At 41.3% G+C, this 17906-nt stretch overlaps 1 protein-coding gene and 1 pseudogene across 4 annotated transcripts in view; both read left to right on the forward strand.

The window, feature by feature from the left end:
• The window catches only part of PRKG1 (protein kinase cGMP-dependent 1), a 1456334-nt gene that overhangs the window by 1175198 nt on the left and 263230 nt on the right, over window positions 1-17906 (forward strand). For all 4 annotated transcript variants that reach the window (XM_073596335.1, XM_073596337.1, XM_073596334.1 and 1 more), the window contains exons 6-7: window positions 12473-12550; window positions 15293-15387. In XM_073596335.1, the coding sequence (XP_073452436.1) occupies window positions 12473-12550; window positions 15293-15387 (173 nt within the window). The remainder of the gene's footprint in view (window positions 1-12472; window positions 12551-15292; window positions 15388-17906) is intronic.
• On the forward strand, window positions 8429-8547 carry LOC141106983 (5S ribosomal RNA; annotated as a pseudogene).

Raw genomic sequence — 17906 nt, forward strand, 5'->3', positions numbered from 1 at the left:
AGGGGGGGTTGAGTGCGTACAAGTGAGGGGGCTAAGTGCATACAGGTGTGAGAGGGGACTGGGAGCTTACAGGTGTAAGGGGGGATAGGTGCGTACAGGAGTGAGGGGAGCTGAATGCATACAGGTGTGAGGGGGCTGAGTGTGTACAGGTGTTGGTGGTCAAGCCAGGGGGGGGGGGCAAGGCCAAAAGCTGTGTAAGGGGTCCAAAATTTTCTAATGGCTGCCCTATATAGCCTGCACATTTGGACAGATAGCTGCCCTCACTATTTGTGATCTTCGTGCACTTTAGACCAAGTTATGTTAGTAGTTAGAAAGGATTAGTTTTTTTTCTGCTAAAATGAATCTTACATTGTAACAGGACTATAAATTATTTTTTAGCCAGCAGTCATACCTTTTTTTTCATGGTTTAGTGAGCATCTTTTAAAAGCTACTGAACATAGCTGATAGGAAATGTGTTCAATTTCCTAAGGATGTCAAGTTTTATGCCACCTATAGTACATTAATTCAAAGAGGTCTTGTCTCATCAACTTGACACTTGGAACAAAAAATACTGGAGCTTCCCAGGTATGTTAGTTCTCAAGACAGTTGATATCATTAGCAAATGTGGCTTTGAATATCTGCCTGGGGTTCTTTAGCTGAATTGTTTTCAAAAATCTGAAGAGATGTGAACTGTGTGTCAGATGTTTGCACTTTCCAAATCAGTGGTAACAGTAAGCAATCAAAACAAAATGACATGTGCCTGCATCAGATTATAATTATATAAGTATCTGTGTTTAAAAAAGAAAAGAAAGGTATACTCTTTATCATACTACATTACATTTTTAATGGATCTGCATGGTTAGGTGCCAAATTTAAAAGAGAAGCATGGTCAAAGCTTTTTTTTTTTTGAACATACTGTACATCTCTTCTGGGTCACAGGCATGCACTTACTTTTGCTCTCATGTTACCCAGAGTCAATTAATAGCGGGCTATTGCTCGCTGTCAGCTGACATCACAGAGTCGCTCCATAATCTGGAAGGATCCCAACAATATTGTTGGGCTCCACCCAGATGTCTAATTGGCAGCTTGCTTAGTCTCTCTCTGCTATGATGAGGGCCGGGGTCAGCTGCTCCAACCCCATCTCCTGCCCAGTGCTCCTTTGAGCACTAGAGAAGTAGAGCAGAGAGCATTGGCTGACCGTAATTGCTCCCCCCTCTGAGCAGACCAAGAACTGAGTGATCAGTGGTCATGTGATTGCTCAGTTCTCAGGCTTAGAGCCAACGTGGGACAGCTACAGCATCACACCAATATTGCAGCATGGAGGTGAATTTGTGTGTGTTTTTTTTTCAAATCCAACACTTCTATTTTAACTCAATCACGCTCTATTTTTGTTATTGTTGTTTTTAACCACTTGCCATCAGCCGAAAGATGGCTACAGCACGGACTTAATTTGCTGGGAGGGCGTCCCTGGACATATGCTGTGCTTGAGGGGCCTCCGCGCCCCCTACAGGGCGCGCACACAGCACGCTCTGTGATCAGCGAATCCATGAGACTTGCCTGATCACAGATTGTAGTAAGTGGTCGATCCTGATCCCTTACCACATGATCAGCTGTCAGCCAATGACAGCTGATCATGTGATGTAAACAGAGCCGGTAATCGGCTATTTTTCCTCCTCACGCTGATAGCGTGAGGAGGAAAAAAAAAGCCGATCACCGGTGGCTGCGAGAGGGACATCAGTCCCGATCGTGGAAGTACCTACCAGTGCCCACCAGTGCCACCTACCAGTGCCCACACTACCACCCATCAGTGCCCACATTGTCACCCATCAATACCCTCAGTGTCACCTATCAGTGCCCACAGTGCCACCTATCAGTGCCCACAGTGCCGCCTATAAATGAATGAGTGCCTCATTACCAGTGCTGCCTATCAATACCACCTACCAGTGCCCATCAGTGCCACCTACCAGTGCCCATCAGTGCCACCCATCAGTGCCACCCATCAGTGCCACTCATCAGTGCCACCCATCAGGGCCCATCAGTGCCATCTTATCAGTGCCCATCAGTGTCGTCTTATCTGTGCCTATCAGTGTCGCCTTATCTGTGCCCATCAGTGCAGCCGATCAATGCCCATCAGTGCAGCCCATCAGTGCCCATCAGTGCAGCCTCATCATAATATCAATGAAGGAGAAAAATTACCCATTTGCAAAATTTTATAACAAACTATGAAACATGTTTTTTTTTCAAAAATTTCTGTCTTTTTTTGTTTGTTTAGCGAAAAATAAAAACCCAAATGGTGATTAAATACCACCAAAAGAAAGCTCCATTTGTGTGAAAAAAATGATAAAAATTTAATTTGAGTACAGTATAGCATGACCGCGCAATTATCATTCAAATTGTGAGAGCGCTGAAAGCTGAAAATTGGTCTGGGCAGGAGGGGGGTTTAAGTGCCCAGTGGTTCTCACTCTTCTTAACCACTTGCCTACTGGGCACTGGGTGACTAAGTGTCACTAATATGCTGCACTATGGGCACTGATGAACATCGATAGGCAGCACTGGTGGGCACTGATAGGTGGCACTGGTTGGCACTGATAGGCGGCACTGGTGGGCACGGATAGGCGGCACGGATAGCAGGCACTGATGGGCTGCACTGTGCACTGATGGGCAGCACTGATAAACAAGCACTGATGGGCACTGAAAGGCAGCACTGACTGGCATCACTCCGTCAGTGTGAGCCGAAGAGAGCTGATAAACGGCACTTCTTTGTTTACATGTGACTAGCTCTGATTGGACACAGCTGACCACATGGGTAAAGAGCTGCCTCATCCCCTCGGGAGCGCGAGAGCGGCCATTCTGGAGCTTTCATAAACAAATACTGGTGATCCTTCCATTAGAACTTTGTTCAGGCTTTTCGTCTTGTGGGTGACAACTATCTCCCAGTTGTGCTTCTGGAATGCTACCCTGCTATGTGAGTTCAGAGGAGACTACAATTGGCTGCACAGGCAAAAATTGCATAGCCATGATAAACCATTGATACTTGCAGGGGAGTAGCTTTAGTTTAATTTTGAACCTATACTGACAGAGTCACTTTAAGGATCAAAAAATGACAATAACATGTTTTCACATGTACTATGTAACTATGTGTACAACTACTGTAAATATATTGCATTAGAAAATTGACAAAGCCAAACAGGTAAATACATGTCTTTAATAATGTGAGATTTAACTATTTGTTGTAAGTTATTTCATTATCATCACATTTAAGTGTGCTACAAATGAGGTGGCTGATAACAAGTAGTCAACTCTTGGTAGCAAAAAAAGTTATCACCCGGGTAACTCTATGGGAACAGAATGATCTGTATTGCATCTTCAGATGTGGAGAGTGAAAATAACAACAATAAAAACATTATCTGTGTTATGATTCAGAAGTGCAAAGCCTGACCCTACCCAGTGCACATTACATTACATTATAATAACAGCTCACCAAAATCCTGGGTCCTGGTTTGCTGCTCAGTTATTTTATGATTCAGCCAACTCTACTTTCCAGATTCAGATTTCACTGCAAAACCCCTGAAGGCTTTGTCTCCATGTTTCCTGGAGCTTCTGAAACATACTGTATCTTCTCCAAAATGCAAGATATATTTGTACAAGACATTTGAACTCTGTAATTCTGTTTAGTCTATTTTTGGAGGGTTTTTTATTCGTTTCTTCAAAACCTAGTAGATTAGTGTTTTTTTTTAATGATTTATATAACCAATTAGTGAAGGGACTGTCTATTGAAAAAATCACTTCACATGGTCACTGAACATTTAATTGTTTATCGGTACTAAATCATTACACAACTAATCCGTGAAATATAATAGTGAATACAATTATACACGGACTAATTCATTTTTACAGTTTCCATAGTATAGTTTCCAGGCTTGTCCTGATAAGGTAAGGTTTACAATTGTTTGAAAAAAGGTTAACAGTTCTTATTACATGTTTTACAGAAATCTTTTAAAAAGGAAACTGATTTTGGTGCCCAATCAATGCAGTTATAGAAAATAATACTGTGTCGTTTGATTGAGAGGCTGCGTTAGGCTCTTGGGAAAACTGCAGTTAGAGGAAAGCCGCTAGAATGTGGCACATTTAAGATTCTCATTTAATAGCAATAATGTTTCTTCCAGAGCAAATATATTGTTACATTGTATTCCTCTTGTAGCTAAAATTGTTTTAACAATGAAAAAGTATGGCACTCATTACAACAAACATTTTTGAGTGAAACGTGAAACGAAAGCTTATACTGTTCCTTGAAAATGAAACAAACTGAAAAAAAAGTGGCCAAATGTTAACATTATTTTATTGCTAAAACAATGACAAAAATGTGTGGCTGTGTAGCAGTAACAGTGGAATTTTTGTTCAAATGTTTCACAGTTTTTTTTTATACCCGATACAGCTTGTTGTCTTCCAGTTTAGCATACTAAATAAATATATTATTGTTCTTATTGAAACTAATATCCACTTTGCTGAAATGTGAAATGTGTGTCTCAGAACTACTGCAAACCTTGGTCAGAAACTTAAAAATCTCACAATTGAATGTGTGATGTGTGGGGTTTGTAAGCTCAGTGGCAGAAGCATTTTTAGTGAGTCCATACCAGTCTGAACTGTGGTAAAGAGTTGGCCCACTTTTATTAAACAAAAATTACAGTTCAACACAGGGGGTTTTCACCATCATAAACGGCAACAGAAAAAAATAATACCAAGTAACCTGGCTCTCTCTTCAGCAGCATCACTGTTTAGGTCTGAAACCTTAGCTTTTGGCTGGCCCCTCAGACCATCTTACACATTGCCTTGCTGTGCTCATTCAGCTTTCCCAACTCTCCTTGCTCAGCCTTTTCAGTTCACACCCTGGCCTCTCAATAGGAGATCTCTCGACACCCCAGGATCTCTCACTCATCTGGGGCATCCAGATTCCCTCAGTCCCTTAGATTCACTTAGTCATCTTGGCTTTCTCAGTCTTCCAGACTTGCTTAGCCGTCTCGACTCTCAATGGACTATGAATCTCTCATCTCCAGCATGGAGTTCTTTTTCTTGAATGTAACACACCTGTCTCCCAACTAGAGCTTCAAGCTATCGTTGGGTCCTTCATTATAAGGAGTGCTCAAAGCCTGCCTGTCTCTTGCAAAACCTGAACATTGGGTTGGAGATTTATTCCCACCCAAAACTCTTTGAAGTCTCCAAACTTAGAAACCCAGTCTGGAAATACCAAAACCCAAAGAAAACCAAAAGATTTGTTTTCTACATTCTAAATCAAAATTCCAAAGCCCCGCACTCTGCATGTGTGAACCCTGTATCAGACAGCTGGGATAGCAAATACATGTCTATGATGATGATAAATATATATGTCTATGTAGGTAATTTTAGTCATTTTTTTAGCAAATTATATATCTGACTCCATGACCTGGAACATTAATGCCCCGTACACACGGTCGGTTTTTACAAAAGAAAATGTTCGATGGGAGCTTGTTGTTGGAAATTCCGACCGTGTGTAGGCTCCATCTGACATTTTCCTTTGGAATTTCCATCACACAAAATTTGAGATCTGTGTGTACACAATTCTGATGCATAAAATTCCACGCATGCTCGGAATCAAGCAGAAGAGCAGCACTGGCTATTGAACTTCATTTTTTCTCAGCTCGTCGTACGTGTTGTACGTCACCGCGTTCTTGGCGATCAGAATTTATGACAAGGTTTGTGTGACTGTGTGTATGTAAGACAAGTTTGAGCCAACATCCGTCGGAAAAAAAACATGAATTTTGTTGTCGGAAAATCCTATCGTGTGTACAGGACATTACTCTGTCACTGAATGGTATACTGTATGTCACATTTGACTTTTCTGCAAATGATCCTATCTTGGCTTATCACACTCTGTCAGTGGACCATTCAGTCATGTAAGCACACCATAGTACTAGGCTTATTTCTGCACTTTACAATGGAATAAAGAACAATGAGATCCAAACATTGTGAACCCCGCAGATCTTTTTCACACAATATGTATACAGTACAGAAGTTCTTGTACTTCTTTTGGGCGACAGACGTCCCGCAATTCTGTTTGCACGATTTTACCGCAATTCATCGGGTGACAATCGTGGCAAAATCAAGTTGCCATTGGAAGGGATAGGGATCGCACTGGCGTCCTGCGATTTGCTGCTATTTCGAATCGCGGGCAGAATCACAATGAAGCTGATTAGTTAGTATGCACAGTTACACTAGATTCTGTGTGTACCAGTTTTTTATCGTACATCACAGGACACAGAGCCATAGTAGTTACTACAGTCAGGTCCATAAATATTGACACAATTCTAATCTTTTTGGCTCTATACACCACCACAATGGATTTGAAATAAAACAAACAAGATGTGCTTTAACTGCAGACTTTCAGCTTTAATTTGAGGGTATTTACATCCAAATCAGGTGAACGGTGTAGGAATTACAACAGTTTGTATATGTGCCTCCCACTATTTAAGGGACCAAAAGTAATGGGACAATTGGCTGCTCAGCTGTTCCATGGCCAGGTGTGTGTTATTCCCTCATTATCTCATTTAAAAGGAGCAGATAAAAGGTCCATAGTTCATTTCAAGTGTGCTATTTGCATTTGGAATCTGTTGCTGTCAACTGTCAATATGAGATCCAAAGAGCTGTCAGTATCAGTGAAGCAAGCCATCATTAGGCTAAAAAAAACAAAACAAACCCATCAGAGAGATAGCAAAAACATTAGGTATGGCCAAATCAACTGTTTGGAACATCCTTAAAAGAAAGAATGCACCGGTGAGCTCAGCAACACCAAAAAACCCGGAAGACCACAGAAAACAACTGTGGTGGATGACTGAAAGAATTCTTTCCCTGGTGAAGAAACACCCTTCACAACAGTTGGCCAGATCAAGAACACTCTCCAGGAGGTAGGTGTATGTGTGTCAAAGTCAACAATCAAGAGAAGACTTCACCAGAGTGAATACAGAGGGTTCATCACAAGATGTAAACCATTGGTGAGCCTCAAAAACAGGAAGGCCAGATTAGAGTTTGCCAAACAACTCTAAAAAAGCCTTCACAGTTCTGGAACAACATCTTATGGACAGATGAGGCCAAGATCAACTTGTACCAGAGTGATGGGAAGAGAAGAGTATGGAGAAGGAAAGGAACTGCTCATGATCCAAAGCATACCAGCTCATCAGTGAAGCATGGTGGTGGTAGTGTCATGGCGTGGGCATGTATGGCTGCCAATGGAACTGGTTCTCTTGTATTTATTGATGATGTGACTGCTGATAAAAGCAGCAGGATGAATTCTGAAGTGTTTCGGGCAATATTATCTGCTCATATTAAGCAAAATGCTTCAGAACTCATTGGGCGGCGCTTCACAATGCAGATGGACACGAAGCATACTAATGACCTGTGCATACCTTTCCTGTCCATTGCTGGAAAAGCTTTTTTGTATCTTAGTGGATCACCCAGATAAGCATTTTTTTCCCTCCTAAAAAGTTTTTTTCACACTTTATCCTATGGTGGAGAAAATTCACTAAAAGTGGGGTATATCAGCAATTAACGCTGCTACATATATGTTCAAGGTTATCCTGCTCAGCAGGCTCAGGATCTGGCAAGCTACTAGCAACTTTATGTTTGCAATAGTTGCTATGAGAGATTCTATCCTTCAGGCCTTGTGCCCTTCACTAAGCACCATGCAAGAAGCTCCTGGCTAGTCTTCCTTTTGCGGTAGCTATTTGGGGATGATTTGGGTAATACATTCAAAGAAATTCTAGTGGAAAATGTACCCCTTTGCCATTTAAGAAAAGGAGTAAATGTATTTTCATTTTAAAAACTCCAGGCAGTCACGACGGCCTCCGCCGTCAAGTTGAAAAGGTAATCCTCAGGGTCAACCCCAGGGACAAAAGAGGTCTTGGGGGAGGAAACCTACAAAATACTGAAGCCTTCTTATCAGGATGCACTCCCACTTGCTAAAATAGGGGGAATTCTTCTGCAGTTCTCAAGGATCTGGCCTGGAAGAGCGTCGAGACAGATGGGGGACTTCCTCAATAGCTCCAAGGTACAAACTGAGAGTTCCCGTCTCCTCGTTTTCTCAGATCAAACATTCCTAAGGATCCGGAGAAAAAGAGGTCTTTCTTTCAAAAATTGGACCATCTTTTGGCAAAAAATGATCATGATGGTCCCCATGTAAGTAGGTACACCCAGAAAAGGGTATTCTTGCCCCAGGCAAAGATCAGCGCCATAAAAGGAACTGATTCGGGCGGTTGAAGCAAGATGAATTATTCTATTCAGCTTTGCATGAGGTTAAAAGATGGCTTCATTCAAGGCCGTTCCTTATGCTCAGTTTCATTCGAGACTGCTACAAAATAATATCCTAGTGGCTTGGAACAAAGGGTTCAAGCTCTAGATTCCCAATATGTCTGACTCCAAAGCCTATGGCCACATCACCCTGAAAGCACCCGATCTTGTCAGTTCTTGGAGGTTAAGCAGGGTCAGGCCTGGTTAGTGCCTGGATGGGAGACCGCCTGGAAATACCAGGTGCTGTAGGCTGGGTGCGCCGGAGCCTCAGTTTATGGTTAATAACCAAAAATCTGCAAAGGGGAAAATCCTTCCTTCTGTTACCTGGGAAATGGTAACAACATATGCCAACCTTTTTTGGGTTGGGGAGCAGTCCTGGAAGAGGCAACTGTCCAAGAGAAGTGGCCCAGATCAGAAATGGCCTTGCCCATTACCATTCTAGAAATTCACGCAGAGCACTTGGTCCTGAGGGCCTGAATGTTCAGTTTACAGAATTGTCCTGCCAGGATTCAATCCGACAATGCCACAGCAATGGCCTATATTAATCACCAAGGGGGCACAAGAAGTTGTGCGGCCCAGAGAAAGGTGAATCATATCCTATCTTGGGCAGAAAACAATGTACTTTGCCTATCGCAGTCTTCATTCTAGGAATAGAAAATTGGCAGGCCGACTACTTGAGTCACCAGCAGTTGTTCCCAGGAGAATGGATCCTTCACCCCGATACCTTCATGTCAATATGTCAAAGATGGGGGATCCCAGATGTAGATCTGTTTGCGTCCAGGTTTAACAAAGAAATCGACAACTTTATGTCAAGAACAAAGGATCCGCTAGCATGTGGAACAGATGCCTTGCTATTACCGTAGAATCAGTTCTCACTGATTTATGCATTCCCTCCTATTCTGCCTGCGTCTCCAGAGTCATATATTATAGAGTCTGGAAGGCATCCATGTCTCCTGGTGAAAAACCAGAGGTTGGCACCCCAGGAAGTATATCATAGGCCGAATCCTTGGCTTTCTACAGATGGCATTAGAAATAAAGCCGGTCTTGAGTACTATCAAGGACCGGGTTTCGGCCTTATCAGTATTTTTTCAGCGACCACTTGCTTCGCACTGTTTGGTTTGTAGCTTTATTCAGGGGGTAACACGGCTTAAAACCTCTGGTTAAGTGACCCCTGAACCCACAGGACTTGAATTCAGATCTGTCGGCATTACAGAAACAGCCCTTTGAGCCGATACAACATATTCCCTTGATCCTTTTTGATGAGGAAACTAGTTTTGCTGGTAGCCATATCTTCTGCAAGAACAGTATCAGAGTTGGCTGCTCTTTCTTGTAAAGAGCCATATTTAATTATTCACAAGGATAAGGTTGTATTGTGTCTTCATCCTAATTTTCTACCTAGGATAGTCTCAGGTTTTCATTTAAACCAGGATATTGTTCTAACTTCATTTTTTTTCCAGAACCCCGTTCTGCGGAAAAAAAAGTCGCTACATTCTAGACATGTGCGCCATCAATAAATTTGTTTCGTTTCGTTCCATTCCGTTTCATATTAGCCGTCAATTCGTATTTCGTAATTCGTGTCCGAAATTCAATTTGGATTTGTACGAAATACGAATTTTCGTTAGGTTCGTTAACTTTTCGTAACAATTACGAACGTTCGTTATGATGAATTTAAAAAGCAAAAAATACCTTTCTCAATATGACAGTCGTCTGACTCATTATGCTCATTATGAGGGGCTCTCACCATCCCTGTATTGTGCTGACTTCCTCCTGGGGCTGTACCCCTGCTGTGCTCATTATGAGGGGCTCCCACCATCCCTGTGCTGTCCTGACTTCCTGGGTTTTTTACCCCTGCTGTGCTCATTATGAGGGGGCTCCCACCATCCCTGTGCTGTGCTGACTTCCTGGGTTTGTACCCCTGCTGTGCTCAATATGAGGGGGCTCCCACCATCCCTGTGCTGTGATGACTTCCTGGGATTGTACTCCTGCTGTGCTCATTATGAGGGGCTCCCACCATCCCTGTGCTGTGCTGACTTCCTCCTGGGGCTGTACCCCTGCTGTGCTCATTAAGAGGGGTTCCCACCATCCCTGTGCTGACTTCCTGGGTTTGTACCCCTGTTGTGCTTATTATGAGGGGGCTCCCACCATCCCTGTGCTGTGATGACTTCCTGGGGCTGTACCCCTGCTGTGCTCATTATGAGGGGCTCCAACCATCCCTGTTCTGTGTTGACTTTCTCCTGGGGCTGTACCCCTGCTGTGCTCATTATGAGGGGCTCCCACCATCCCTGTGCTCATTATGAGGGGCTCCCACCATCCCTGTGCTGTGCTGACTTCCTCCTGGGGCTGTACCCCTGCTGTGCTCATTATGAGGGGCTCCCACCATCCCTGTGCTGACTTCCTGGGTTTTTAACTTCATCATAATGAATAATTGTAATTATTATGACAATAATAAAATGATATTATCGATCATTCTTATTTTGTCCGATTCTGAATCTCCCATCGACTACCAGTACCAGTCTCCCACTCCCAAAAAGGTAATTTTCCCAACCCTCACTCAGCAGCCGAAGAAAACCTCTGATTGGTCAACAAAACACCAGTCACATTTCCGTTCTAATGGAATTTGGATCCAAAATTCATCAACGAAATTTCGTATTTCATATACAATTCGGAAGCATAGAAATTCATGTTTTGCATGCTTCCGAATGAACAAATTTTCCGAAATTCGTACGAATTTTCGATTCGTGGGAAACAAACCGCACATGTCTACTACATTCTCTTGATGTGGTGAGAGCAGTCAAAATTCTAGTTAAGAACAGCTGTTTAGATTCGAAAAACAGATGTTTTGTTTGTGTTGCCTTAAGGTCCTAAAAGAGGACAGGCAGCTTCGAAATCTACTATTTCTAAATGGATTTGACAAGTGATTGTTCAAGCTTATGGTTTAAGGTGGAAAGTTCCACCTTTTCATATTAAAGCACACTCCTCTAGGGCTGTTAGTGCTTCGTGGGGGTGCATCACCAAGCTTCCATGGTTCAAATCTGCAAGGCCTCAACTTGGTCTTCAGTCCACACATTTACCAGATTTTATCAGGTGAATGTAAAAAGGCATGAGGATATCGCCTTTGGGCGTAGTGTACTGCAGCCAGTAGTATAACTCCTCTATTCTCATGTTGCCCTAATTCTGTTGTGTCTCCCTCCCCTCAGTTGGCATTGCTATGGGACATCCCACATAGTAACTACTATGGCTCTGTGTCCCGTGATGTACGATAAGAAAATAGGATTTTTATAACAGCTTACCTGTAAAATCCTTTTCTTTGAGTTACATCACGGGGACACTGACACTGATGCTATAAAAACTGAGGTACTTCCAGTAGTGGGGGGGTTATATAGGGAGTGGACTTCCTGTCTTAGGGTGTGCCAGTGTCCATCACCTGAAGGTGGCCCACATAGTAACTACTATGGCTCTGTGTCCCGTGATGTACTTCAAAGAAAAGTATTTTATAGGTAAGCTGTTATAAAAATCCTATTTTTAGTAACCCTCACCATCCCAATTGTGTTTGATGGCAAATGTCCATGTTTTTCTCATTGTCATGGGTTTTGTGTATAAAATGTTTACATGCCCACGGCATTCCAATTTGTTGCAGCTCCGAAATGAAGAGAAGCAACTTTTAAGCAATTCAGGGGTCTGAACAAATGTAAGAAAAGAAAACAGCTTATGTATAGTCATTTTTTGAGTAAACTATTTTGCTTCCATCTTATCAGAAACCATTTAAGCAAAATTTGTTTTTGTTTTTTGCAGTTTACAGCATTTTGCAGATGAATACACTGTGGTTAAATTTTTCATTAATAAGAATGAAATCATGCAACAGATATACAACATTTCACCCATTAGAAATGCTAAATGCAGGTTAATATGTTCACATTTTAGTTTAGTGTAGGGACTTAGAGGACAGTATCCGATAAATGTAGTTATACAGATGCCTGCAGCTGTTGGAATTTATATTGGAGATACTTGTATGGCAGTTTACTCATCATTCTCTTATTGTGTTTGTGGATCAGTGGGTTTCTTTACACAAGCAAGCAACTTTCAGAAGTGTAATGCATCCCAGAGGTTTATTGTGTGAAATAGCCTGACCACAAGGCAAATGATAATAACATAATCTTTTTTTACTTTATTTTTGTAGACTCACTACGAATGTGGAGACTACATTATTAGGCAAGGTGCTCGAGGGGACACTTTCTTCATCATCAGCAAAGGAATGGTAAGCTCCACTTTACCTCTTAGAGGTCCATGCTCCATTTGAAAGCGTACAAATGCACTTATGAAATTCTATATCAGTCAAATATTCCCTTTAAGTAGTTTACAGTTGCAGGTTATTGCACTCAATTAATGTGCTAGTATGAAGTTTGAGCACCGGGGCTGCATTCTAGACAGGGTGAGACATGGTTCAATAAATGTCAAAAAAATGCATCTCTAGATGGCTTTAGTTTTTATTTGCTTGAATTCCATTTTAAAGACGACAATCTGTACATGAATTAAACCTACTATGGTAACAAAAACAGCAGATCATTATGTGAATAACCTTAACTTAAGATGAACTCTAGCACAGCATCCCTGCATACCACAATGCAGTAAATGTCTCATGAACCAAAGTAAGACATTGTGGAATTTGGGGCATACCAGACTGAATGCTTTTCAACTTGGGGAAGGTGATTTACAAGAAGGGTCCTTCTATGCCAAATACAAGATAATGCAGCTAAGTGGCCATTCCTTACCCTGGTTCCCCTTAAAGTGGTTCAAAAGACATAAGGCTTTTTACCTTAATGCATTCTCTTCATCAACCACTTCTTGTCAGCTATACATATGTATACATGCTCGGACAGCATTGGTGATATCAGGATCATGGCTGTTGTTGCAGCCATGATCCTGGTATTATGTTTTTAGAGCATGTGATGGGCTTCAATGTAAAAGTGATCCAAGCCGCTCTACAAACACTCAATCACTTTTACAGGTGGCGGAAGGGGGTTTTTACATGTACGTGAGAAATGTCCGCACTGGCCCAAAGTCGCTCATCCACGTCTTTATGGGCCTTGTGCACTGGTCTAAATCATTTGGTGGAGGGGGGATTATGGTGCGGGGTTGTTTTTCAGGGGTTGGGCTTGGCCCCTTAGTTCCCTTAGTTCCAGTGAAGAGAACTCTTAAGGTGTCTGCATACCAAGACATTTTGGACAATTTCATGCTCCCAACTTTGTGGGAAGGCCCCTTCCTGTTCCAACATGACTGCGCACCAGTGCACAAAGCGAGATCCATATAGACATCTGGGGTGAAGAAACCAAAAGTCCTGACCTCTACCCTATAGAACACCTTTAAGATGAATTAGAGCGGAGACTGCAAGCCAGGCCTTCTCATCCAAAATCAGTGCCTGACCTCACAAATGCGCTTCTGGAAGACTGGTCAAACGTTCCCATAGACACACTCCTAAACCTTGTGAACAGCCTTCCCAGAGGAGTTGAAGCTGTTATAGCTGCAAAGGGTGGGCCAACTCAATATTAAACTCTACTGACTAAGACTGGGATGCCATTAAAGTTCGTGTGCACGTAAAGGCAGGTGTCACAATACTTTTAACAATATAGTATATATTTAGATGGGTGCCATTCATTGTTAATGTGCATTATCAACGTGTCAAAACGCACAACACTTCATGCCCAAATAAGTTCAGTTTGGCTTTTTGGGCCTTTTTTAAGTGCATTTTGGTGCAATTTCTTTAACATACGTTTTACTGATTTTTTCAACACACATCTTGGCAAGTTTTTTTAAAACGCATTTTAGCAGTTTTTCATGTGCATTTGGTGCTTTTAACATGTATTTTGGCTAATTTTCTTACCAGCATTTTTCCAGTGCCATTAATTGTTCATGTCACTCCAAAAGTGGCTAGCAAATGTGCTGTTTGCCAAAATACACATGAAAAATGAAACAAAATGCATGTTAAAAAGTGTCAAAATATGTGCTAAAAGAAGCGCCAAAATATGTGTTACAAACCACACCAAAATGCATGTTAAAATAACCTGTGCCAAAATGTGCGTTTAAGCGTCAAAATGTGCATTTAGAAAAGCGCCAAAATGCACAAAAAAAAACCCAAGGCAAAATGAGCATTAAAAAATATGACACATTAAAAAAAATTACAAAACGGGCAGTCCTCCCCCTTCCACACAGATCTCAGCTGTTCTTAGAGGAAAAACTTCTCCCCTGTTCTCCTTCTGAGAACAAATGTTCTCCACTTCATAAACAGTACCAGAGGAGATGATTTTTCTCTGAGAACTGAAATGAGATAAATCTTCTCTCTTTAATAAATGTACACCATAGTGTCAAAAAATATTCTCTTATTAGTATTTTCAATTTTATATAATTTTTTCTGACAAACCTCCTAAAACATGTCATCTAAACTGCTTGTTTATAAATAAAAAAAAACTTTACTTATAGATCAACATTGTTAAAAGTATAAATAAAGGCAAAAGTTTTCTTTAGTCTCGGAGTCTCGGATGGAGTGGAGAATTATTAGAACTGTTTTTATTGCTGACTTTGACACAGATAGATTTAAATAAAATGTTAAGTTTTCACCAGAACAGGGATAGTGTGAAAGTCTTCCAGTGGGGACTTTAGTTCTGGTGTCAACAAGAGATTCCCTTGCTTTTGGCTAAGAAGGAAGAAGTAAAGGGAAATCTCCCCAATAGGACACAGAGGGCAAAAAAACTGACAGGGCTCAAAACCCTCCCTTACTTATTTATTGTATAATTTAAAGTATAAAGAGTGGCATCTTTATGGAAAAAAATGGACAGTTATACCAGAAACTATTTTAAGAGAATGTAGTAATTTATGGTAGGTATGACAACTTCTCTATTATTTTCAGTATATTCTACATTCTATCTGTCAATTTGACATTCTGTCTGTCCCCCTGCCTTTCCTGTGACAAAGGTTTGATAACACTAATCGATCTCCTTGACAGGTGAATGTTACAAGAGAAGACACCCCAGGTGAAGATCCAATATTCCTCCGCACTTTAGGAAAAGGTGACTGGTTTGGAGAGAAAGCTCTTCAAGGGTACGTTTTTGTAATTTTTTCTCAAAATCATTTATATAAAATATAAAAAACACATTAGGTTCAATTGGCAGTGCTAACACATTGGGATAAGGATCCTCCTCCTTTTTTAAAAATGTTACCACCATTTTGTCTGAATTCAATCAGATTAAAAAATTACAGTCACATAGCTGAAGATAAAGATCCTTATATTTGTGTTGTCTGTGAAGGTTCTCATTTATCCAGGTCATGGTATAGCTTGTAGTAGTTATTTACATTTAACTGGACTTGTTTTGTAATGTTGAAGATATTTCATAGTTTCTCCAAGTCACTACTTCAGTTCTAATGAGTGTCAGGAAGCTACCCTCCCATTTTTATCCACACAGGTTGCGCAACCAGACACCCTAATCCCACCACCATGGAATGTGTAGGTGTTGAATATCCAAGAACAAGATGGGAGGTGTGAGTTGCATACCCACCCTATTCTAAATACATAATTTCATCCTTGGTGTCAGGAAGTCAGCCTAGGTGTTAATAGACAGTCAGTAGTATCCAGCACAAAGGAAACTGTCATTTTTACATGAAGCAGCAGGCATCCAGACATAGGATACTATTCATTAGAGGGAACATATTCATTGTGCTGTTTGCAAAAAAAACACAACATTTCTAGGGTTCCACTTTAAGGGTAGATGTAGCCTGCAGATTTGCCAATATTCATGTGGTGTGATTCAAAGATCCAGATCAGATCTCGATCTACATACATTTGTTTACTTACCTCTAGAAACGAGGAGATGTGTTCCACAGTGGCCATTCGTGTTTCTTTTGCTTCAAAATATTTTTATATAAAATGTATTCTTTTATATTAAAGCAGGATTGGAATTCGACAAGCGGGATCTGACTACTATAGACTAGCATCTCTTTATTTTTCTCCATTTATACACAATAACTGTTATTTATTCTGTAAAAGTGTTTAACTTCACATTCTTCATTCTTCAGTTTTGATTATTTGATCCGTTCTCCTTTTTGGAATTGTTTTCTTCAAAGATCAATCGATATTATTTAGTAGAACATAATTTAACTGTCGGCTTGTCAGCCTGCTCCAGGTTTCTAACAGTAGTTTGGAACAGTGGAGTGAACATGAAACAATTGCCTGGCTGATTGAATCTTGCTGCTGTGCTCTGGAGTTGCCAGTTTATTGCAAGTTTGAAACTACATCAAACTAAATAAATGTTAGGAGTGCACAGTCTGTTATTCAAAGCAAAAACACATCCTATGCAGGTAGATAAAGAAAAAAAACAGTTTTCCAAGATTATATATATTATATACGCACACGAACAGGTAGTGGCAAACTGAGCCACTAAAATAATGTCAGTTTCTGATTACCAGGGTGCCTTCTAAGACTTTCCTCAAAACAAACAGCACATACTTTTTTAGCATTCTGAGAGTAGTAAGCCTTTTACTCATAAGCAGGCACCAAACCAGTTAAAAAGTGTAATCCTAATGTATTATCACTTAATTAAGCTGATAACCAAGTAGATACAAATAAATTGGCAATTTTGGTAACAAAATTCAGCATACAAAAAGGCTAACAGTAAGCGCTAAGCATAAAATGACACCTAACACCCAGTTCAGCGTAAACCGTAGCAGCTCCACCTGAAGTGCAACAGTGAGCAGAAATGAAGCATAACCAAACAAATAGCTGGGACTATGCTGCCATTGTTCACTAATGCTGGCTATGCTAGGCCTAAACTGACTGGGTGGGCACTGTCCATAGAAATTAAGGAAATGGGAGAAGGGAACAATGGGACCTACTGGATTTTTTTTTTGGGAGGGGCAGTTCTTTCTGTTGTTCTTCTGCTAGCTATTGTTGGGGCCATTTAAGTATCGTTTGTGCACTTAATGACAGTTTTAGTAAACCAGCATGCAGTATAAGTGCAGTAAGATGAAGTAAAGGTGTGATATAGGTGCAGTATGTCCTGTCTATAGTAACTCAGTCCCTAGTAACGAATGGGCAGTGAGCCCTCTCACCAGTCCCTGTGGTGCAGCTGTGAACTCTTGCTGTAGAAGGGGCCCCCTCAGTCTCTTCACAGAATGCCTCCAGTGATCAGTGGTGGGAAGTAGAGGGTGAGAGGATGTTCAATTCTCCCTGTGGCAGCGGTGCAGATGTGATCGCTGAGGCCTGTGTTGCTCTGCCCCAGGTGTCTCACTCCCAGGTCTAAGTCTCTGGCTCTGGTCACTTGCTCTGTGGACAATCCATGTCTACCAGGACCGATGTACGCATCTCAGCTCCTACACCACAAAGAGGAAAAGGTTTCCGGTATAGTCTGCTAAAAGTTTTTCCTAAACTCCCCTTTCTCCTCAATGTACTATGGAAACTGTATTGTAAAGGTCCATAAGTTCCATTCTGTGATTGATATTTTAGACTACAATTACCATGATCCTCAGCATTCTGCATAGAAGTCCATAGGCTTTCCTGGCTATAGTTCTTTCTCTGCTTACTGGAGATGATAGTGCAACACAACATCCAGCATACAGTAGCTATA

This window comes from Aquarana catesbeiana, linkage group LG08 (genome assembly GCF_042186555.1).
Source record: "Aquarana catesbeiana isolate 2022-GZ linkage group LG08, ASM4218655v1, whole genome shotgun sequence".
NCBI lineage: Eukaryota > Metazoa > Chordata > Amphibia > Anura > Ranidae > Aquarana > Aquarana catesbeiana.